We start from the raw sequence: 24,986 nt of genomic DNA, 5'->3' as shown, positions 1-24,986 counted from the left end.
GGTCCCCAATCGATACCCATCACCTGAATACAATTAACCCCAATTGATACAAATCATACAATTAACATTTTTATGGCAGTAGCTTGATGTGCAAGTTCATATTTACATGTAAGAGTGCAGCAGTAACGTAACAAAATTTGATGGGTGCCATAACTAAAAATATTCACTTAAATGATGTTGTATCTTTTGTGTTGTAAGTCAGAACATTAGAACATCTACTAAAACACACAATCATCATCCTAGTATTTCTAGTCCCTGTCATATTCTAGCACATAAAATTTTTAATGTCAGGGCAATCCATTGAGATTGTATTTAAAATTCAGAAAACATCAATCAAGAGCCTAGAGCCCTGAAAGTGGAGAATAAAGATCCTTTTGCTCTGCCCCAGCACTGTGCCTTAGCCCCAGTTTCAGAACAGCATACCCTACTGCGCTAGCCTGATTTCCAGTCCCACACCAACCATCCATCATATCTGTGGTCTCCCTGAGCGAAACTGAAAATTTAATGGCAATTACTGGAGAATTATGAACAATTTTGGAAAGGAATTAAGATTGTTCAAACTCAATTTCTGAGCACTGGCAGAGAGAGAACGTCATGCCATCACCCTGAACCCAAGCAAAGTTTAGTACAGTATTCGGCATCAAGGGATATGGATCAAAGGTGGGTAGATGGAGTTAAGATACAGATCAGCTATGATCTAATTGAATGGCTGAACACGTTCGAGGGGCTGAATGGCCTACTGCTGTTCCTATGTTCCTACCTGAGGATCCTGGCACGTACGCTTCCAATAGGCTCAGCAGTTCCTACATCTGTGAGCAGACATAGGTGCCATTCGGGGCCACATGTGGGACCCACAAAGAAGAAATTAAATGATAATTGATTACCGTTCATTTCTGGGCCTAGAGGGAGTGACTTTAAAGACGTTTGTAACTGCTATCAGTCTTTGGCCCATGGCTCCCCCTCTTGGATGACAGTCTGCCACTCTGAGATTCCAACTGCTCTAATGGGTGGGCTTCCCGTTACATTGCAGCTGGCACAGGTGCCCATCTGTATGATACCAATGACCCAGGATTTGAGTAAAGTGACTGAAGGTCCACCTCATTACATGCCTGGCAGCCCAATTTCCACCCTATTATCTTCAAGTACAAACCACCTGCTGCTCTTTGAAGCCTACTTATCGGGGGTGGTATTGCATTGTGCATTGTTAGTATCAAGCACATTACGTTCACCCATTTACGTTAAATAAGTTGATATCCCATGACATTGCACGTGGGGAGTCGAGACTAAGTGTAGTGTTCAGGCAAAACAGGGTTAGAGGATGGGGAGGGGTGTTGGTGAGGAGGGGTGTTGGTGGGGGGGGTGGGGTGGGGGGGAGGATAATTGGACTAGGGTACGTAGACATAATTCAGTTCCCATTTTAAAGACATACACTAAGTTGTAATTTTTATGTTACAAATGTAGAAAGTGCACAATGATGGAAGAATTTAGATATATTATAGATGGGTTAATGCCTTTGGTAAAATAGCACAGATAAATTTTCAATTAATCCATTCATGTGTTTGTTACTAATATCACACAGTGTGATAGATACCAAACACCTTTTAAGAAACAATTTAAGATTTTCATGTTTTTTTTAGCAATGTACATATTAGATAAAACAACAGATGGTATCTACATGCATCAGCCCAAAATCAATTCAAGACTGCAAACCTCTCAGAAGTGCATTACTGTTCATTTGTTATTCTGTACATATTAAAGATGCTGGTATCTGAACAAGGGTTCTTGTAAATAACTGTTGTGAATGGTGATGACACAACTGAATGTGGAAGATATAGTGCCCCTATTTATCATGCTTATTTCAACCTGCTGCTAACAGCAATGTCTTTGATTTTATGATGACCTGATTTACATTTTGCAGGTACAGCGTTGAATGACGGACAGTGGCACTCTATTCATTTCAATGCAAGGAGGAACCATGTTAGCATCACACTAGACAATGATCCTGCCTCAAATGTTCATTCAACTACACAGATTGATTCAGGAAACAGTTATTATTTCGGAGGTAAGACAGATCCCCTTGCTCTATATCTATAAATTATGTTTACTAGCCATTTTATTTAAAGTATTGCTGTTTTATAGCCTTGAGAATCAGCAATATTCAATTGAGGCATCTATAAAATTCACATTAAGAAAAGCTATCAAGGCTACTCTTTCCACAGACCATGTACAGATTATTTTATCCATTCCGTTAATAACCCAAAGGGAAAGTTCTGAAAGAAAAATATTCTTGAGCCCCAGGAATAATCTTCTGTCACTTACTTATTCAATCACTCCATTATTCAAATCCAGCTGGATGTTTTCTACAGGTGACATAAGACCACAAGAACATAAGAAACAGGAACAGGAGTAGGTCATACGGCCCCCCCGAGCCTGCTCCGACATGGCTGATCTTCGACCTCAATTCCACTTTCCCGCCCAATCTCCATATCTCTTGATGCCCCTAGAGTCCAAAAATCTATCAAACTCAGCCTTGAATATATTCAACGACTGAACATCCACAGCCGTCTGGGGTAGAGAATTCCAAAGATTCACAACCCCAAATGAAGAAATTCTTCCTCATCTCAGTCTTAAATAGCCAACCCCTTATCCTGAGACTATGCCCACTAGTTCTAGTCTCTCCAGCCAGGGGAAACAACCTCTCAGCATCTACCCTGTCAAGCCCTCTCAGCATCTTATATATTTCAATGAGATCACCTCTCAGTCTTCTAAACACTTCCATTGTTCCAACAACACAGGAACCATCACATGCCTAAGAATATTTCTGTCGACACTTATCCCTTCTGTCCTATTCCTAACCAGATATCGATCTAGCTTTCTTTTTGAAAACCTTAACTGACCCAACATTAATTGCTTTCCCTGGGGTCTCTTTCACATATCTACTGTTCTGTGCATTGGGGTGGGGGAGGTGGATATAATAATCTCTAATAAAAACAGAAAATGCTGGAAACACTCAGCAGGTCAGGCAGCATCTGTGGAAAGAGCATCCACAGTATTTTGCTTTTTCTTTATTGTAATAATCTCTAGCCTGCCTTGAGGTTTGCTAAATTTGTCCTCTCATTCTCTAGTTCAGTGTTCACAGCCAAAGTTACATAACTTGCTTAACATAGAATCATAGAATCATACAGCACATAAGGATGCCATTCGGCCCATTGTGCCTGTGCCAGCTCTTTGAAAGGGCTACCCATTAGTCCCACTCCCCTGTTCTTTTTCAATAGCCCTGCAATTTTTTCCTTTTCAAGTATATATCCAATTTCCTTTTGAAAGTTACTATTGAATCTGCTTCCACCACCCTTAAACATAATAAGGTTTAAGATCAAGATTGAGAAAAGTAAAACAAAGACCAAAGTAATAAATTGGAAAAAAGCTGATTTTCAGGGGATGAGAATGAGACTTGGGGAAAATAAACTGGAAACATTTACTGACAAACAAAGAAATAAAACAACAGTGGGAAACATTTAAAACGGTGATCTGGAGTCCAGGATAAATATATCCCACTAAAAAGCTAGAACAAACTAGCCAGTAATGATACACCAGGAATAAATAAGGAAATAAGGCCAAATTGAAACGTAGGAAAAAGGCGAACAGTAAGTACATAGACAACAAAGGAGAGGATGATAAGGGAATACGAAAAAGTTAGAAAGTTAAAAAGTTAGAAAAACAATTAGGAAAGCATAGAGAAACTACAAAATTAAATTATCAAGGAATATAAAGAGAAATTGTAAAATATTCTACAGACACATAAATAACAAAAGAAAAATCAGGATAGGGATAGGGCCACTAAGGGGATAAACACGATAAAACTCCTGGTCCGGATGGATTGCTTCTGCGCAAATTAAAAGAGACAGTAGAGGCACTACTACATATATATAAAAATTCATTCGAAAAGGGAATAGTGCCAGAGGACTGGCGGACAACTAATGTGATTCCTATATTTAAAAAAGGAGATAGAACTAATCCAGGGAACTATAGACCAATTAGCTTAACGTCGTTAGTAGGAAAGATAATTGAATCCTTACTGAAAGATGTAATAGAAAAACATCTAGAAACTGAAAATATAATAAGGAATAGTCAGCACGGATTCCAAAAGGGAAGGTCATGCGTGAACAACCTTATTGAATTCTTTGAAGAAGTAACAGAAAGGGTAGATAAGGCTAATGCAGAAATTGTAATATATTTGGATTTTCAAAAGGCCTTCGATAAGGTACCGCATTGTACACTCATGACTAAGGTCAGAGCATGTGTAGTCAGGGGACAAGTAGCAAAATGGATAGCAAGCTGGCTACAAAACAGAAAAGAGAGAGTAGGGGTTAAAAAGAGTTACTTAGACTGACAAAGGGTGGGAAGTAGTGTCCTACAAGGATTGTTACTGGGGTCACTACTGTTCATCATTTACATAAACAATCTGGACTCGGGAATCAGAAGTACAATTTCAAAATTTGTGGACGACTCCAAATTGGGGGGTGTAGTTAATACCGAGGAGGACTGCGACTAATACAGGAAGACATTAATAAATTTGCAGAATGGACAAATGAATTTCAATACAGATAAGTGTGAGGTATTACATTTCAGTAGGAAGAATGTGGGGGCCACATACCGCTTGGAAAATAAGAGTCTAAATGGGGTAGAGGAGCAGAGGGACCTGGGGGTACAGATATACAATCACAAAGTAGCGACGCAGGTTAATGAGGCCATAAAAAAAGCAAACCAAGCACTGGGGTTCATTTCTAGAGGGATAGAATTGAAAAGCAGACAAGTTATGTTAAACTTGTAAAGAACCTTGGTTAGTCCACACTTGGAGTACAGTGAACAGTTCTGGTCTCCATATTACCAAAAGGATATAAAGGCACCAGAGAAGGTGCAAAAAAGATTTACTAGGTTGATACCAGAACTGAGAGGTAATACCTATCAGGAATGATTGAGCAGGCTGGGGCTCTTTTCTGTAGAAAAGAGAAGGCTGAGAGGTGAGCTGATAGAGGTCTTTAAGATTATGAAAGGGTTTGATAGGGTAGACGTGGAGAAGATGTTTCCACTTGCGAAGCAGACCAGAACTAGGGACCATAAATATAAGACAGTCACTAATCAATCCAATCGGCAATTCAGGAGAAACCTCTTTACCCAGAGAGTGATTAGAATGTGGAACTTGCTACCACAAGGAGTAGTTGAGGCGACTAGCATTGATGCATTTAAGGGGAAGCTAGAAAAACACATGAGGGAGAAAAGAATAGAAGGATATACTTAGATGAAATAGGGAGGAAGGAGGCACGTGTGGAGTATAAACACCGGCGTAGACCTGTTGAGCCAAATGGCCTGTTTCTGAGCTGTACATTCTATGTAATGTAACCCTTTCAGGCAGTGCATTCCAGATCATAACAACTCGCTGTGTAAAAAAAACTCCTCATCTCACCTCTGGTTCTTTTGCCAATTACCTCAAATTTCTGTCCTCTGGCTACTGACCCTCCTGCCAGTGGAAACAGTTTGTCTTTATTTACTCTGTCAAAACCCTTCATAATTCTGAACATCTCTACTTAATCTCCCCTTAACTTTCTCTCCTCTAAGGAGAACAATCTCAGCTTCACTAGTGTCGCCACATAACATAACAGCTGCATTACATGTACCTTTCAGCATTTGAAAGAGATGGATCAGGTCCTCTGTCAATTTCTTTTTGTCCAAAGACAAAGATTGAAAAAGGATATTTATCAGTCAGGATATTTGCTCTAACAATTGGATATGATTCCAGCTTTAGAAGAATGATCCTACTGCTCAAATTGCCAGATTTGTGTCACTTAGCCCAAGCTAGTACCAGCTAGCACCATCCTTGAGGCTTGATTGTGCAGTGGACACATTTATACCGAGCAGCTAATTGAAAGAAAGACTTGCATTTTATATAGCACCTTTCACGACCTCAGGCTGTCCCAAAGCGCTTTACAGCCAATGAATTTAGAGTGCTTTCACTTGTGACCATAATTAGTTATCAGAGAGAGGAGAATGTCATCTGACCTATGTTGGTTATGCAATCCCTTGAATACAACAGTGTGTAATAGTGTTATTCCCCTCCTTTTGAGTTAGTCTCTAACCCCTGTACTTAAATCTGTGGTCTAAAAGATGACATTGACCATTCATGGGCATCTCTGTGGATTTCATCACCCCTATTCTTTGATCAACTTGTCAAGTATCACTGCTGAAAAATGCAACAAAGGGGCAGTTTTCCTTCCTTCAGCAGCTGATTTGGCCACTAAAGGAAGCTTTTATGTCAATGTTAGTTGAGACAGGGATTCTAATTCAGAATACCTAATGGAACAGTGTAAAACATGTGTGCAATGAATGAACCAAATAAAACATGAGCAACAAAGATTGGCTCATTATTGCAAGTCCAAGAGAGTACTTCCACTCAACTGGAAGTATGAATCCGTCAGCATCTGTAGCCCTAGAAGTTTTTTCATTGGTGTACTGAATCTGAAAATAAAACACTTGCATCTTGTTAAATGAGAACAAACCAATGCCAGCATTATCACCACCAGGCTACAAAGAGTGTGGTTAACAGGTATGCAGTCAGATATCGGATAACCAGTGGTATAAAATCAATGTGGCGAATGTATTGTTCCAATTGTGGTTTGTTCTGGGAAAGCATTTTAAATAATTAGAGCAATTTTTGTTGTACAGCTGGTCACTCAGACAACTTTATAATGTATTCCACTTATTGTTCTTTTACTTCATCCATTAAATACCATAATGACAGACTTTAATATAAATTGTCAAAACAGTATAATAGAGTATGATTATCTCTTACTTACATTGGACTGATGACAATAAAGGAACCTACTGAAGAATGTTTTTTGATTGTTTCTGTTGCCAAGCTCAAATGTAAACAATTACTCATTCCTTGGTGTTTGATGTTTGACTACTGTCACATACAGAGTTTTATGTCTTGCCTTTGCTTATTATAGTCTTAACTAATTTTTATGCTTGTGTTGTATTCCTAAGGCTGCCCTGAAACTGTCAGAAATGCTGGATGTGCAAATCCCTTTGGTGTTTTTCATGGCTGCATGCGACTCATCTTCATAGACAATCAGCCAGCAGATCTCATTTTGGTGCAGCAAGGCTTGCAAGGAAGCTTCAGTGACCTACAGATAGACTTGTGTGGTATTGTAGACAGGTAACTAACTGTACTTCATGTTATATATTGAGTGATTAACTGTACACTCTTATTGTGCGAAAACAGTCAAGAGAATAGAAGTGATGCAAAATAGCACTGCAGTGAAACGCCAATCAATACTCAGAGTTCAGTCAAAGGCCAATTGTGAAACTTAATATAATAATTAATAGTCAATAAATGCATTGTGTAGAGACCTTCTAGAACAAGTTCATGGTTTTGGAAGTTTCTGCAAAAGTGGAAATGACACCCCAAATACTGCATGGTTTCACTTGTTCCTCCTTCGGAAATGGAGGTTACAAGTTTCTGACACCAACTGCGGGATATGAGCTGCTGCAGCTGTCACAAAATCATCAATAAACTGAGGAATTGTTGCAATAAAAGTGGGTCACGTTGCAGTTTTAGTGAACTTGATGGGCCTGTGGACCTGTTGTCTATAAGTCCAGCTATGTTTTTGTTTTAACTAACAGGAAGATCTATTTGCCAAACCTACCAAAGGCACAACAAAATTTGTCACAAGTCATCTGCCATCATTCACTTTGACTTGGGTAATTGTAGGTTGTCACCTTTACAGTTGTGACCCCATTGAAAGGAAGGCCAATTGAAGGATGTTATTGCGTGTTCTAATGCTGTAATCAGCCTGCTGATTCTGAATTTCCCAGTAAAGTGCAAATAAAGTCCATTACTGTTATTTGATCAGGCTATGTATTTTGGAAGATATGCTTTTCCTACTTTTTGTCCCTCTGCTTCCATCTAGCATTAGGACTGTTTACTTTCAATGATAGCTTTGGAGGAAAGGAGTCTGAGATACAAATAGGGTAATTCAACATGAAAGCCCCCCACAGAGGGGAGTTGTCAAGACTCTGAAGTGCAGTGTGTGTGTGTGTGTCTGTCTGTCTTTCTCTTTCCCGGAGGGAGGTGACTGGATAACTTGTAGAGACCCTATCCTGTGTGTTTCCACTATCACATGAAGGTATCCTGAGTGACATTGAGGTGCCCTCAGTCAGTTTTGGATCAAAATTGTTCAACTCGTCAGTATGCTACACTTTTCACAGAGATGATTGAATAAGAAATGGTGCCTTTTGCATAAGATTAAATTAACTGATATTAGGAACAACAACTTGCTTTTATGTAGTGCCTTTAATGTAGTAATATGTCCCAAGGTGCTTCACAGGAGCATTATCAAACAAAGTTTGACACTGAGCCACATAAGGAGATAATAGGACAGATGACTAAAAGCTTGGTCGAAGAGGTAGGTTTTAAGGAGCGTCTTAAAGGAGAGGTGGAGAGGCGGATAGGATTAGGGAGGGAATTCCAGAGCTTAAGGCCAAGGCAGCTTAAGGCACGGCTGCCAATGGTGGAGCGATTAAAATCGGGGATGCGCATGAGACCAGAATTGGAGGAGAGCAGAGATCTCGTAGGTTTGTAGGGCTGGAGGAGGTTACAGAGATAGGGAGGGACGAGGCTATGGAAGGATTTGAAAACAAGGATGAGCATTTTAAAATCGAGGCATTGCCAGGCTGGGAGCCAATGTAGGTCAGCGAGCATAGGAATGATGGATGAACGGGACTTGGTGCGAGTTTGGATACGGGCAGCAGAAATTTGGATGAGCTCAAGCTTATGGAAGGCTGGCCAGGAGAGCATTAGAATGGTCAAGTCTAGAGGTAACAAAGGCATGGATGAGGGTTTCAGCAGCAGATGAGCTGAGGCAAGGGTGGAGACGGACAATGTTACGGAGGTGGAAGTAGGCGGTCTTGGTGATGGAGCGGATATGGGGTTGGATGCTCATCTCAGGGTCAAATAGGATGCCAAAGTTGCAAACGGCCTGGTTCATCGGATCATAGAATGGTTACAGCACAGAAGGAGGCAATTCGGCCCATCAAACCTGTGCTGGCTCTTTGTAAGAGCAATTCAGTTAGTCCCATTCCCCCGCTCTTTCCCTGTAGCTCTGTAAATATTTTCGCTTGAAGTATTTATCCAAATCTTCTTTGAAAGTTATGATTGAATCTGCTTCCACCATCCTTTCAGACAGCGCATTCCAGATCATAACTACTCGCTGCCTAAAAAAGTTTTTCCTCATGCCACCTTTGGTTCTTTTGTCAATCACCTTAAGTCTGTGTCCTCTGGTTCTCGACCCTTCCACCAATGGGAACAGTTTCTCTTTATTTATTTTATCTAAACCCTTCATGATTTTGAACACTTTTATCAAATCTCCTCTTAGCCTTCTCTGCTCTAAGGAGAACAACCTCAGCTGCTCCAGTCTATCCACTGGAGTAACTCGAGTCCCTGATCCCTAGAACCATTCTAGTAAATCTTTTCTGCACTCTAAGGCCTTCACATCCTTCCTAAAGTGCAGAGCCCAGAATTGGACACAATACTCCAGTTGTGATCGAACCAGTGTTTTATAAAGGTTCAACATAACTTCCTTGCTTTTGTACTGTATGCCTCTATTTATAAAGCCCAGGATCCTGTATGCATTTTTAACCGCTTTGTCAACCTGTCTTGCACCATCAAAGATTTGTGCACGTATACCCCCAGGTGTCTCTGTTCCTGAACCCCCTTTAGAATTGTACCCTTTAGTTTATATTGCTTCTCCTCGTTCTTCCTACTGAAATGTATCGCTTCGCACATGTCTGTGTAAAATTTCATCTGCCCACGTGTCCACCCATTCCACCAGCCTGTCTATGTCCTCTTGAAGTCTATCACTATCCTCCTCACTGTTTACTACACTTCCAAGTTTTGTGTCATCTGCAAATTTTGAATTTGTGCCCTGTACACCCGAGTCCAAGTCATTAATATGTATCAAAAAAGACATTGATCCTAGTACACCCCTGGGGAACACCACTCTATACCTTCCTCCAGTCCAAAAAACAACCGTTCACCACTACTCTCTGTTTCCCATCACTTAACCAATTTTGTATCCCTGCTGCCACTGCCCCTTTAATTTTGCTGACAAGCCTATTATATGACACTTTATCAAACGCCTTTTGAAAGTCCATATACACATCAACCGCATTGTCCTCATCAGCCCTCCCTGTTACCTCATCAAAAGACTCAATCAAGTTAGTTAAATACAATTTCCTTTAACAAATCCGTGCTGGCTTTCCTTTATTAACCCACACTTGTCCAAATGACTATTAATTTTGTCCCGGATTATCGTTTCTAAAAGCTTCCGCACCACCAAGATTAAACCGACTGGCCTGTAGTTGCCGGGTTTATCCTTACACCCTTTTTTGAACAAAGGTGAAGTATTTGCAATTCTCCAGTTCACTGGCACTACCCCCATATCTAAGGAGGATTGGAAGATTATGGCCAGCTTCTCTGCGATTTCCACCCTCACTTCCCTCAGCAACCTAGGATGCATCCCATCCGGACCAGTTTATGGCTCAGCCTCAGACAGTGGCCAGGGAGAGGGATGGAGTTAGTGGCTAGGGAACGGAGTTTGTGGCGGGGACTGAAGATAATGGCTTCGGTCTTCCCAATATTTCAAATTCCCAATAAGAAAGAACTCACCTTTATATAGCATCTTATTACATCCTCAGGATGTCCCAAAGCGCTTCACAACCAATGGATTACATTTGAAGTGCAGTCACTGCTGTTATGAAGTTAACTATAGCAGCCAATATGCAAGGTCCCACAAATGGTGAACAGAATACGGGCTGCTGCAAATACCGTTTTGGACTTGATGGTATCAGTCGCCCCCTAAAATGGACTGAGCGTCTTACCTTTATGGGAATGACTCACACTGCTCTGTACCTACATCTACAGTAGCATAACCCAGGGACATAATAGAATCATAGAATGGTTACAGCACAGAAGGAGGCCATCGAGCCTGTGCTGGCTCTCTGCAAGAGCAAGTTGCTTTCCCTTGGGAATTGGACTGGGTAATCATGCCTATCGTGTGTAATTCTTCAAGGATCGAGTTAACAGTAGATGAGGCGAAATTTAGTTCAAATCATAACCTATTTTATACAGAAGTGTAGTTACGATCGGATTCACTTAATTCAATAGATACAACTTATCTCCACTTAATAATGTGAATAAAGAGTCCCCGAATCCACTTGTCTTGCTTGACTTAAGAAAGAGGTTCTCTAACTATTCCTCCAGCATTTTCTTACCTCTTCACCTCAGCGAAGGCTCTCACAGATTTTCGCTTAACAAAAAGATTGGTCTCCGTTTTTTTCAGCAGCAGTTTTTTGTCAAAAACTGACTATCCACATCAAGATTGGAGTCCACCAGTCTCACTTGGCAATAACCTTGCTGAGTTCAAATCAATAGGATTGTCGCACCAGCGTGAGTGTGAACGGTTGTTGGACTGTCACATTATCTTTCGTTGTCTCCAGGATGCTGCTTCAGGCATCCTTTTGAGATCTAATATATAACCTGCCACCCCTGCTGTCTTGTGAATGTAACCCCTTTAGAGCTAAGTTTAACTCAGTAGTAGCATTTTTAACATATATTACACCAAGGTCATTTCCTCCACCCCCCACCACCCACCATTCATGGTGACATAGTGTGAAATCCTGAAATATGACAGCCAGTTAATGTTTTTAATGCAGGGAGGAATGTTGGCCAGTACATCAAGATAATTCTCTCCTTTTCTTCGAATAGCATTATAGGATCTTTCACACCTACGTGAGCCGTTATTGGGGCCTTAGTATAAGATACGGGGAAAGGGGGGTTTAATCCTACCCACGCGTCGGAAACCTGGCGAATGGGCACTTAAAATGCCCAGATAACTTGCCCACTGATTTCCTGCCTGCTTCGCGCAGATCCTGATTTTAACCTGCTCTTCTGGGCAGCTGGCACTGGCATCCGCTCCATTACCAGGACCGCCTACTTCCACCTCCGTAACATCACCTGTCTCCGCCCCTGCCTCAGCTCATGTGCGACTGAAACTCTCATCCATGCACTTGTTATCTTTAGATTTGACTATTCCAATGCTCTCCTGGTTGGCCTCCCATCTTGCATACTCTATAAACTTGAGCACATCCAAAACTCTAAAGTCCTTCTTTAAACATGCAGATCAGGGTCCAATTACATCACAGGAAATAAATGGACAAGTCATATAGGTCCTGCCTAAAAATGAGAAGGCTTATCCAACTCCATGGCCACAGATAAGTGGCATTGTCCTCTCTTTGACAATCAGCAAGTCAACAATGGGGCTGTAATGACTGGGAATAATCTCATTGACACTTGAGATGAACCAGAATAGTTTGATAAGTGAGATCATTAACACGTTGCACACTGATTATTATCACAGCTGGGGACAAATAAGAGAATCTATGCTGACCCAATATTTATCTAATGTAAATCTCAAGACTCAAAGCAAGTATTTTAACATTTTGCAAGTAGATTTTTTCTTTGTTTAAAAATCACTGGGAATGCTTTATGTCGTAACCGCAAACAAATGCTAGAAGATTTTCGACCACATATCCGCTCCATTACCAAGACCGCCTACTTCCACCTCCGTAACATCACCTGTCCCCGCCCCTGCCTCAGCTCGTGCTACTGAAACTCTCATCCATTCACTTGTTACCTTTAGATTTGACTATTCCAATGCTCTCCTGGCTGGCCTCCCATCTTGCATACTCCATAAACTTGAGCACATCCAAAACTCTGCTGCCTGGATCCTAACTCACACCAAGTCCCGCTCACCCATTACTCCTGTGCTCGTTCACCTATATTGGCTCCTGGTAGGGGAACTCCTGGATTTTAAAATTCTTATCCTTGTTTTCAAATCCCCCCATGGTGTCACCCCTTCATATCGCTGTAACCTCCTCCAGCCCTACAACCCTCCGAGATCTCTGCGCTCCTCCAATCTCTTGCGTATTCCTGTTTTTAATCCCTCCACATTGGCGGCCGTGCCTTCAGCTATCTAAACCCTAAGCTCTGGAATTCCCTCCCTAAACCTCTCCGCTTCTCTACCTCTCTCTTCTCCTTTAAGATGCTCCTTAAAACCTACCTCTTTGACCAAGCTGTTGGTCACCTGACCTAATATCTCCTTGTGTGGCTTGTTATCAAATTTTATTTGAAAGCGCTTCTGTGAAGTGCCTTGGAATGTTTTACTACGTTAAAGACTCTATATAAATGCAAGTTGTTGTTACTTCTAGTAAAATGGTAAACATGTTCTTTTTCAAAGTATTTACACTTAACTAAGAATATCACCCAGAGACAATCTTCCTACGTTTGTTCACAATGTCGCCATACCTAGCGACCGGAGGAACTTAGATTTATTTTAAAACATTTCTTCGCACATCTACATGTATAGCGAGGAATTACTGCTCGAAGCTCATGCAATGTGTATGAAAACTATCCAAGCTATAAAATAAGTGTTCACGATGCCCGCGAAAAATGAGCAGAGCTTGTTTGGGACTTGGCTGAGATAACTGTTTACATTCGCTTGTGTTTCTGCTGAGACAAGTTTGAGTTCATTCCATGGGGAAAGGAGATGATGGTGTACTCTCACAGAGTTAAAGGTCATCAGTGAATTGATTTCTGGATCATTATATTCAGCTCTCCGATGAGTGCAACTCCACTCCAAGTAAGTGCCCTCATTTTGGCATCTAATTAATCAGTAATAGACTGGGGACGTCCAAGAATAAAAGTGGGGAGAAGATTATCCAATCTGGGGCACTGACTAAGAGTTCTTTCAGTGGAGTCGATGCTGCATTCTTGGCACAATTTAGGGGAAATGCAATGATCCAAATTCAGCTGCTCTTTCAAAAAAATCCAGGAAATTTTTTATTTAAAAGAGCACGATATTTTAGCTCTTAAGTTGTATCTTCTAATGTGGCTAGGGATTAACATTTATTCTTGGCTTTGTTCTGACATCAAAATCCCAATCTTTGGGTATTTATGAAGCCACATTAGAAACTATTCTGTAGAATGCTTTGCAAGTCTCCCTGGTCTGCCAGCACACACAGACAAACTTAGCTCTAGACAAATAAAGGAATATAATTACCTCTTACACATGGAAAGTTGGTCTCCCAGCTCCATGCCCATCTCTCTCAAAGTTACATGTTCCCAATCTAGCTTCCAGCACAGGCCCCCCGTCCTGTCACCAATCGCCCCCGGCCACCGTTACCTACCCCCTGGCCAGCACTAGCCCCCCCACAGTGCGGCCACCGCTACCTTTCCCATGGCCGGCACTGCCATCACCCCCAGCCATCAATTGCCGCCCCCCACCCGCCTCCACCTTGGCCAGAGGCTTGATAACCCACTCTTCTAAGGCGCTATGGTGTGCGGCACTAGTTGGGATATGAGGTGGCATCACTCAGAGATCGAATAATAAATAAAAGGATGTGGGAGAAAAGCCTACAGTCCAGTTTCACTGAGACCAGCTATTCTTTACTAGTCAGTACAATTTTACTTTGATTCCAATAATATCCAGTAAAAATAACTTTTTAAAATGTAAGCAATTTTAGGGGACTATGTGGGGCAGAGGATTAAAATACCATTCTTTCACCATCAAATTGCCTGCTCATTCTGCCACCTGTACAAATTATGTGTGAAATTAATTCAGTTAGCCTCAGCCCAATTCAAATGAGCACAGGTGGGCATCACAGACTGCCCATAATTCATCACCAGTCACCATTAAATTGATAATCTCACTTAGAGACGGACAGGGATAGTTGGTGTGGGAAATACATATTTGAATATATAAAAAATAATTCCTAACCTGTCACATGTAAGCGATTTTTTTCTGAGGTTGGGATAAAGCATCAATGATGGGGCAATGCAGTGGTAGCTTTTACTCTGCATTTAAGTCATATTTGATGTGGGAGTACGGTAGTGTAGTGGTTATTTTACTGGGCTAGTAATCCAGTAGCCTAGACTAATAATCCAGAAAGTGTGAGTTCAAATCCCATGACAGTTTGAAAATTTGATTTTGGTTAACAAAAAAATCTTGAAATAAAACACTGGTATCAGTAAAAAAAGTGACTATGAAGCTATTGGATTGTTGTAAAAACCCAACTAGTTCACTAATGTCCTTGAGGGAAGAAAACCTGCTGTCCTGACCTGGTCTGGCCTACATGTGGGTGACACTTAACTGCCCTCTGAAATGTCCCAGCAAGCCATTTGGTTGTGAGGGCAATGAGGGATGGGTAATAAATGCCAGCCTTGCCAGTGACACCCATATACTGAGAATGAATTTTAAAAAAAACTTATTTCAGACACTAAGTACAAAAAGCAAAACTTTCTATTTCCAGACATTGCCATTATCACCTTGAGCATAAAAATACCCCTTCCACCAAAACAAAAAATTATTATATACTAGAATGCCACATTTTATTATCTATTATGCAAATTATTTTACCTGCTGGTTATTCTTCAAAGAATGTAACCAGGAGAGCTTAGTAAAGCTTTGAGGCTAAATATTCCATTCACCATCATTCATTTAATTAATCATGAATAACATAACAAAAAATGTTACAATTTGAAAGTTGTCCAAATCATATTCTGAAAAATCAAATTAGTTTCTAATTTTACTTCACCACTTCCTATTATTTCACCGAATAGTCTAGAGTGACAGTAATATTGCACATGGGATATTTCAGGAAAATGATGACCATAAGAAACATAATGCATGAGTTCTTAAAAAGATTTTCTGTTGAATACACATAAAACCATCAGCAAACACAGCCATCATTTTATTTCAAAGGTAGTCACAGAGTCGCGATGTGCTGAGAGGTTTTTTTTTGAAAGTACAGTAGTGTAGTGGTTATTTTACTGGGCTAGTAATCCAGTAGGCCTAGACTAATAATCCAGCGTTTAAAACACATGAATAACTTTAGTAGAATGAAAGTAATTTTTAATAGTTTCATAGCTCATAATTACATAGCTCAATTACTAGAATACATTATTTCCTGTCACATGGTACAGCAGCAGCTACACCTTTACCGCCTCATTCTTTTGCTGTTGAAATGGTACATCCTGGTAGAAGGAGCAGTCATGTGACTCCATTACCCCTTTCACACTGGCAAATTCACTTTGAATCTTTTGAAGCTAATGTGATCTCTTGGTGTTTAACACCCAACTCTCCACCCTGAAGTGGCTCATATCTGTGTTTAATGGTTTCAAATTATCCCTCCGTTGCCTGTGCTGGTGTTTTTAAGCAGAACAAGCAGGCATGACGGATTTAAAGCAGACCCCTTACAGTGGCTGGTTTCAAGTCCATTCACTTTGCCGATCATTTTAAATTGGCAGGCAGTGTTTCTGCTGGAGTACTTCCATCCACATGTTTCATTCTGTGACGCGAAACAGCTGTAAAATCAGAACAAAATCCAACTTCACACTTGGGGCTCAAGTTCTTAATTATAGTAACCCCTAACCAGAAATGTCCTTCAATTATATCATGACTTACTGTATAATGTGCATTGTTTACAGCTCCCTTAATAATGATTCCTGTAGAAAACAGACCCTTGATAGTACAACCCTGTGACATTTTTTTTGTTTAACTCCCACGCAACAGTATAATGGAGGTCTACAAGGTGTGATGTTAACCAGCAGTTATAATTTGACAATTGGTGGGTGAGATATTAATGGATGTCTTCATTCTATTTGTCAGCTGAAGGTACTTAATGTAATGAAGGTAGCACTGTTGATAATGTCTGGACAGTTTCATTGTACCGCTCGCTATTTACTTCCAGTCTGAGCATCTGCTTCTCAGTAATTCCACATCTCTCTCTGACTTTTTCATTCTTTCCCCCTCTCACTTTTGCACATTGAGTTTTACATTACTGTATTATTTATACTGATTTGCAAAATTTGCTGTATACAAGGACAGTTGTATTGAAATGAAAACAAAATGCTGGAAACACACAGTACGCTATGTGTCTGTGGAGAGAACAGACAAGGTAATGTTTCAGGTGCAAACCCTCTGAGGAAACAGGACATGAAAAGTGTTATATAAACGCAAGTTCTTTTTTTTTAAGACAGGTCTCCTTCCTGTTCAGATATTTGGGAGTAAATTTCAATTTTTAAGGAAGAAAGAAAGAAAGACCTTGCATTTATATAGTGCCTTTCATGCCCTGAGGTCATCCCAAAGTATTTTACAGAAAAGAAGTACTTTTGAAATGAGGTTACTGTTGCAATGTAGGAAACACAGCAGCCAATTTGCACACAGCAAGGTCCCACAAAGAGCAATGAGATAATGACCAGATAATCTCTTTTTGTGATGTTAGTTGAGGGATAAATATTGGCCGGGATACCGGGGAGAACTCCCCTGCTCTTCTTTGAGATAATGCCATGGGATCTTTTATGTCCATCCAAGAGTGCACACAGGAACTTGGTTTAACGCCTCATCCGAAAGACAGCACCTCCAACAGTGCAGCACTTCCTCAGTTCTGCACTGAAGTGTCAGCCGAGATTTTGTGCTCAGGTCTCTGGAGTACTAATTACCCTTTGATGCCTTTGAACAATTATACATATATTCCTTCCACTTTAAATCCTACACTAAACTTTCTTTTTGTTTGTTTTAAATGTGGATTATTTTTGTACTGAACCACAGACTCTGAAACAGCCTCCAATATAACAAACCAATTTTCCCCGATGGCTTCAAATGAAATGTCCACCACTGAAACAGCAGTCTGCCAGCACAATAAAGTCTGCAACACATGGCTTATGTTGCAATAAAAGTCCAACTCTGTCATGCTATCAAGCTCCTCTGCCAATCTATCTGATCGAATAATGATTTGAGGACTCAAAGAACAGATTTCCACCAAGTCAGATTGTTCCTGCATACAATTCTTTCATTTATGTTTGAATCCTTTTTGTAAATGTAACAGCGATTTTTGCACACAGCAAGGAAATTAGATAGATAAGCAATTAGTCTAATTTTGATGGGTGTTGGTTGAGAGGAAATTATTGGCTAGAATAAAACTTTCAACACTTCTTAAATTGTACAACTATTTAATATTCAAGGCAGGGCCTCATCCAAAAGTTGGCACCTCAGACAATGCAGCACTCCCTTAGTACTGCACTGAAGTATCAACTTAGATTAGGTGTTCAGCTGCTGGAATAGGCCTTTGAACCCACAATGTATTGACAGTCAGATGAGAATGCTACCAACTAAATCAAGGGGACACTTAAAGAGAATGAAAAGACACAAAATCAAAGAGGGAGCGAGAGTGAAAAAGTGACATACAACAACAACAATAGCTTGCATTTATATAGCGCCTTTAACGTAGTAAAACATCCCAGGGCACTTTACAGGAGCGTAGTCAGAAATAAATTGACACCGAGCCAAAGAAGGTGACATTAGGACAGACATGGACATAAAAAAAGAAAGAAAAAAAAGAGATAATCAGAGAGAGAAGAGACACTGCTCGCAGACAGAGGGACGAGGCAACTTGTAAAGCTATTGTAATATTTTAAGCAATTTGGTGTCGCAGAAAATGTTACAAATGGAACAAGGCTGTATTTTAAAGAGAAAAAAGGGATGATATTCCCAGGTGCGGAAGTATTTTTTTTCCCAATACCAATTATAAAATGGGAAGAGAAGAAACCATCCCACTTTACAGTAGGTCCCTCTTTCTAAGTTCAATGTCTTTATATGCAGATTTGTAGAATGTGACAAGCTCCCTTGATGGCTCAGTATGCAATGTGCTGTGTGTCACACAAAGCAAAATCAGCCTAGGCATGATTCGTGGTCTGTGATAAGTTAGCTGATGGTGGTAAGAGCCCAATACTGCAGAAAGCCTAGAGGAGTATAGAAAGTGCAGGGGTGAAATTAAAAAGGAAATTAGGAAAGCAAAAAAAGGGCATGAAAAATTACTGGCAAATAAAATCAAGGAAAACCCAAAGATGTTTTATAAATACATAGAGAGCAAGAGAATAACGAACAAAAGAGTAGGGCCTATTAGAAATCAGAAAGGTAACCTATGTGTGGAGGCGGAAGATGTGGGTACAGTTCTAAATGGTCACCACATTATAGGAAAGATGTGATTGCACTGGAGAGGGTACAGAGGAGATTTACGAGGATGTTACCAGGACTGGAGAATTTTAGCTATGAGAAAAGATTGGATAGGCTGGGGTTGTTTTCTTTGGAACAAGGGAGGCTGAGGGGAGATTTAATTGAGGTATATAAAATTATGATTGGACTAGAGTGGAGAGGGAAGACCTATTTCCCTTAGCAGAGGGGTCAGTGACCAGGTGGCATAGATTTAAAATGATTGGTAGAAGGATTAGAGGGGAGCTGAGGAGAATTTTTTTGACCCAGAGGGTGGTGGGGGTCTGGAACTCACTGCCTGAAAGGGTGGTAGAGGCAGAAACCCTCAACTCATTTAAAAAGTACTTGGACGTGCACTTGAAGTGCCGTAACCTACAGGGCTACAGACCAAGTGCTGGAAAGTGGGATTAAGCTGGTTGGCTCTTTATCGGCCGGCACGGACATGATGGGCCGAATGGCCTCCTTCTGCACCGTAACTTTCTATGATTCTAAGTTTCAGTTTCCTTGGGCTGAGAAAGGGAAATATCAGCAAAATATTCTCACTGCTGATTGCAATGCAGTAATTCCTGCTGGAAACTGCATGCAGGTGGACATTGGGTGCATGCAGTTTCCTTCTAGTCCAAGATTCCTCCCAAGGTTAAATAGCTTCTTTGGCTATTCTCACATATATAGAATGGTGACTTGGGTCAGGTTCCAGAGGGTGATTGGCATCTGTGGAATCATCAGCCCAGCGTGAATCAGCACCCTGGGAAGAGAATGAGGAGAAAAAAGAATTGCAAAATCTCAATTTTGATTAGGGAGAACATCACGGCAGTAGTGAGAGGGGATATATCCGAGGGTTCTCCCACTGAGTCCATATGGGTAGAACAGAAAAATAAGAAGGGAAAGATCACGTTGTACTACAGACCCCCAAATAGTCAACGGGAAATTGAGGAGCAAATATGTAAGGAGATTACAGACAGCTGCAAGAAAAATAGGGTGGTAATAGTAGGGGGCTTTAACTTTCCCAACATTGACTGGGACAGCCATAGCATTAGGGGCTTGGATGGAGAGAAATTTGTTGAGTGTATTCAGGAGGAATTTCTCATTCAGTATGTGGATGGCCCGACTAGAGAGGGGGCAAAACTTGACCTCCTCTTGGGAAATAAGGAAGGGCAGGTGACAGAAGTGTTAGTGAGGGATCACTTTGGGACCAGTGATCATAATTCCATTAGTTTTAGGATAGCTATGGAGAATGATAGGTCTGGCCCAGATGTTAAAATTCTAAATTGGGGAAAGGCCAATTTTGATGGTATTAGACAGGAACTTTCAGAAGTTGATTGGGAGAGTCTGTTGGCAGGCAAAGGGACGTCTGGTAAGTGGGAGGCCTTCAAAAATGTGTTAACCTGGGTTCAAGGTAAGCACATTCCTTATAAAGTGAAGGGCAAGGCTGGTAGAAGTAGGGAACCTTGGATGACTCGGGAGATTGAGGCCCTAGTCAGAAAGAAGAAGGAGGCATATGACATGCATCGGCACTTGGGATCAAGTGGATCCCTTGAAGAGTATAGAGATTGCCGGAGTAGAGTTAAGAGAGAAATCAGGAGGGCAAAAAGGGGATATGAGATTGCTTTGGCAGATAAGGCAAAGGTGAATCCAAAGAGCTTCTACAAATACATAAAGGGCAAAAGAGTAACTAGGGAGAGAGTAGGGCCACTTAAGGATCGACAAGGTCATCTATGTGCGGAACCACTAGAGATGGGTGAGATCCTAAATGAATATTTCGCATCGGTATTTACGGTTGAGAAAGGCATGGATGTTAGGGAACTTGGGGAAATAAATAGTGATGTCTTGAGGAGTGTACATATTACAGAGAGGGAGGTGCTGGAAGTCTTAACGCGCATCAAGGTAGATAAGTCTCCGGGGCCTGATGAAATGTATCCCAGGACGTTATGGGAGGTTAGGGAGGAAATTGCGGGTCCCCTAGCAGAGATATTTGAATCATCGACAGCTACAGGTGAGGTGCCTGAAGATTGGAGGGTAGCAAATGTTGTGCCTTTGTTTAAGAAGGGCGGCAGGGAAAAGCCTGGGAACTGCAGACCGGTGAGCCTGACATCTGTAGTGGGTAAGTTGTTAGAGGGTATTCTGAGAGACAGGATCTACAGGCATTTGGAGAGGCAGGGACTAATTAGGAACAGTCAGCATGGTTTTGTGAGAGGAAAATCATGTCTCACGAATTTGATTGAGTTTTTTGAAGGGGTAACCAAGAAGATAGATGAGGGCTGTGCAGTAGACGTGGTCTACATGGACTTTAGCAAAGCCTTTGATAAGGTACCACATGGTAGGTTGTTATATAAGGTTAGATCTCATGGGATCCAAGGTGAGGTAGCCAATTGGATACAAAATTGGCTTGACGACAGAAGACAGAGGGTGGTTGTAGAGGGTTGTTTTTCAAACTGGAGGCCTGTGACCAGCGGTGTGCCTCAGGGATCGGTGCTGGGTCCGCTGTTATTTGTTATTTATATTAATGATTTGGATGAGAATTTAGGAGGCATGGTTAGTAAGTTTGCAGATGACACCAAGATTGGTGGCGTTGTGGACAGTGAAGAAGGTTATCTAGGATTGCAACGGGATGTTGAAAAATTGGGCCAGTGGGCCGATGAATGGCAGATGGAGTTTAATTTAGATAAATGTGAGGTGATGCATTTTGGTTGATCAAATCGGGCCAGGACCTACTCTGTTAATGGTAGGGCGTTGGGGAGAGTTATAGAACAAAGAGATCTGGGAGTACAGGTTCATAGCTCCTTGAAAGTGGAGTCACAGGTGGATAGGGTGGTGAAGAAGGCATTCAGCATGCTTGGTTTCATTGGTCAGAACATTGAATGCAGGAGTTGGGATGTCTTGTTGAAGTTGTACAAGACATTAGTTAGGCCACACTTGGAATACTGTGTACAGTTCTGGTCACCCTATTATAGAAAGGATATTATTAAACTAGAAAGAGTGCAGAAAAGATTTACTAGGATGCTACCGGGACTTGATGGTTTGACTTATAGGGAGAGGTTGGATAGGCTGAGACTTTTTTCCCTGGAGAGCAGGAGGTTTCGGGGGGATCTTATAGAAATCTATAAAATAATGAGGGGCATAGATAAGGTAGATAGTCAAAATCTTTTCCCAAAGGTAGGGGAGTCAATAACGAGGGGTCATAGATTTAAGGTGAGAGGGGAGAGATACAAAAGGGTCCAGAGGGGCAATTTTTTCACTCAAAGGGTGGTGAGTGTCTGGAATGAGCTGCCAGAGGCAGTAGTAGAGGCGGGTACAATTTTGTCTTTTAAAAAGCATTTGAACAGTTACATGGGTAAGATGGGTGTAGAGGGATATGGGCCAAGTGCAGGCAATTGGGACTAGCTTAGTGGTATAAACTGGGCGACATGGACATGTTGGGCCGAAGGGCCTGTTTCCATGTTGTAAACTTCTATGATTCTATTCTATGATTCAATTAAATTGTCATTGCAAATGTTCCTGAATTTAGAAGATTTTTTCATTTTTTTCAATGTTAGGCTCGAAAATACTTATCTTGCGCGCTTCTAACTGATTGAATCTTTTCTCTCTGACTTTGCAGAGCATCCAGCTTTCAAATGCTGGAACAAGTAGACAGTTTTAAATGTTTTGAAGGAAATAAGTTATTTTAGGATTCATTTTAAGGCAAGGTAGTGATCCAAAATAGTACACTGTTGCTTTAAAAACAACACTAACCTTCACTCATGTTGCATCTTTAACATAGGAAAGTACCAAAGTGCTTTACAGAAGGCGTAGGGAAGAATTGGACATAGAGCAGGAGTGGGAGGAGACTGTTGCAAACAAAATTCTAAAATCTTAAGTAACTACACAAAAACAGGTAGAAAAGTTACTTTTTTTTTTAGCTAGTTGAATTTTAAGAGGACTGCGCTATCGAGACTTTTGGCTTCAAAGTACTTGTTCTACTTGCTGTCATAAAACAGCCGTATACATTCAACAATACAGTGATTAATGGTGGGGATTAGCAGCTATACTTTACATGATCAGGTCATCTCACCCTAAAGTATTGCTGCTTCTTGGATTCAAACCTCGCTCGAAATAACCAAAACTGCCTTCTGTCCCGATGGTGCAGGAAAAGCCCTCTCCAGGTTTGATTTGTTCCCAAGTGCTAACTTCCATCAATCTAAATTGAAACCTGCCCGAACTAAATTGGTTACATTTGGGTGGATTTGACTTGTTATGGTATTGCACTTACTACTAGTTAGTAATCACCAGTGTTAAATTGGTGCTCTTCCCAATGCCTGCACTCATCTGATGTTTCTAAACACCTCGGGGTCGATTTTCGGATGGCCAAGTGGGTGCGTTCATGGCGGGGGGAGTTGCTAAAATCGGGGATTCCCAGGGCGGGTCCGGAGCCCGGCTCCAACCCGCCCACTTCCGGGTTCCCCAATGACGCGATTAAATGAGCACAGAGAACCCCGCCTGCGGGACTCCCACCGGTAATTAAAGCCGGTGGGATCCCACTTAAAGCAATTAATTAGATAGTTCAGGTCGTTTGAAGACTTGATTGGGAGGATATTTTAGGAGGGGTGGGATTTTCATGTCAACTGAACGTGTTTCCCGTACTGGGGGAAACTCTCCCAGTTGAAACAGACGTGGTGCAGCCACCAGCCTGTGGGAGCTGCAAAGGTCCACTTGACAGGTTGGGGGGAGAGACCCTCACTCATTGCAGGAGGCCACTCTGTGACTTTGGACAAAGTTTGGCCTCCACCACCCTCCTCCTAACACTAAAATTCACCAACTGGCAACCTCAAATCCGGTGTGCAGACACATGTACCTACCTTGCGGACCCCCTCAAACATACATCTTGCAGATGGGGGCCGCCGCAGCTGCAGTCATGATCTCATCAGAGGACGAACAGCATCACCAGCCTCGCCGGCCACGCCGTCCACCTCTGACATGTGGAGCTCCACAACACAGTGCTGTGACACATCCACCTGCACAGCAGGAGGGAGGGCAACCGCAGAGAGAGATGTATCACAGAAGACACTACCCTCACCACAGGGTCGACAGACCGAGGCTCAGCTTCCTGGACCTCTCTGAGCATAAGAACATAAGAACATAAGAAATAGGAGCAGGAGTAGGCCAATTGGCCCCTCGAGCCTGCTCCGCCATTCAATAAGATCGTGGCTGATCTGATCCTAACCTCAAATCTAAATTCATGTCCAATTTCCTGCCCGCTCCCCGTAACCCCTAATTCCCTTTACTTCGAGGAAACTGTCTATTTCTGTTTTAAATTTATTTAATGATGTAGCTTCCACAGCTTCCTGAGGCAGCAAATTCCACAGACCTACTACCCTCTGAGTGAAGAAGTTTCTCCTCATCTCAGTTTTGAAAGAGCAGCCCCTTATTCTAAGATTATGTCCCCTAGTTCTAGTTTCACCCATCCTTGGGAACATCCTTACCGCATCCACCCGATCAAGCCCCTTCACAATCTTATACGTTTCAATAAGATCACCTCTCATTCTTCTGAACTCCAATGAGTAGAGTCCCAATCTACTCAACCTCTCCTCATATGTCCACCCCCTCATCCCCGGGATTAACCGAGTGAACCTTCTTTGTACTGCCTCGAGAGCAAGTATATCTTTTCTTAAGTATGGACACCAAAACTGTATGCAGTATTCCAGGTGCGGTCTCACCAATACCTTATATAACTGCTGCAATACCTCCCTGTTTTTATATTTTATCCCCCTAGCAAAAAAAGCCAATATTCCGTTGGCCCTCTTGATCACCTGCTACATCTGCATACTAACCTTTTGATTTTCTTGCACT

General features: G+C 41.5%; 1 protein-coding gene across 1 annotated transcript in view; it reads left to right on the top strand.

Moving 5' to 3' along the window:
• Window positions 1-24,986, top strand: part of LOC137323447 (contactin-associated protein-like 5) — a 590,554-nt gene that overhangs the window by 249,100 nt on the left and 316,468 nt on the right. The window contains exons 9-10 of the mRNA XM_067986921.1: window positions 1,919-2,062; window positions 7,042-7,213. Of these exons, the coding sequence (XP_067843022.1) occupies window positions 1,919-2,062; window positions 7,042-7,213 (316 nt within the window). The remainder of the gene's footprint in view (window positions 1-1,918; window positions 2,063-7,041; window positions 7,214-24,986) is intronic.

The sequence above is a fragment of the Heptranchias perlo genome, chromosome 7 (assembly GCF_035084215.1).
Source record: "Heptranchias perlo isolate sHepPer1 chromosome 7, sHepPer1.hap1, whole genome shotgun sequence".
In the NCBI taxonomy this organism is placed as follows: Eukaryota; Metazoa; Chordata; class Chondrichthyes; order Hexanchiformes; family Hexanchidae; genus Heptranchias; species Heptranchias perlo.
This window is presented reverse-complemented; position numbering and strand designations above follow the sequence as displayed.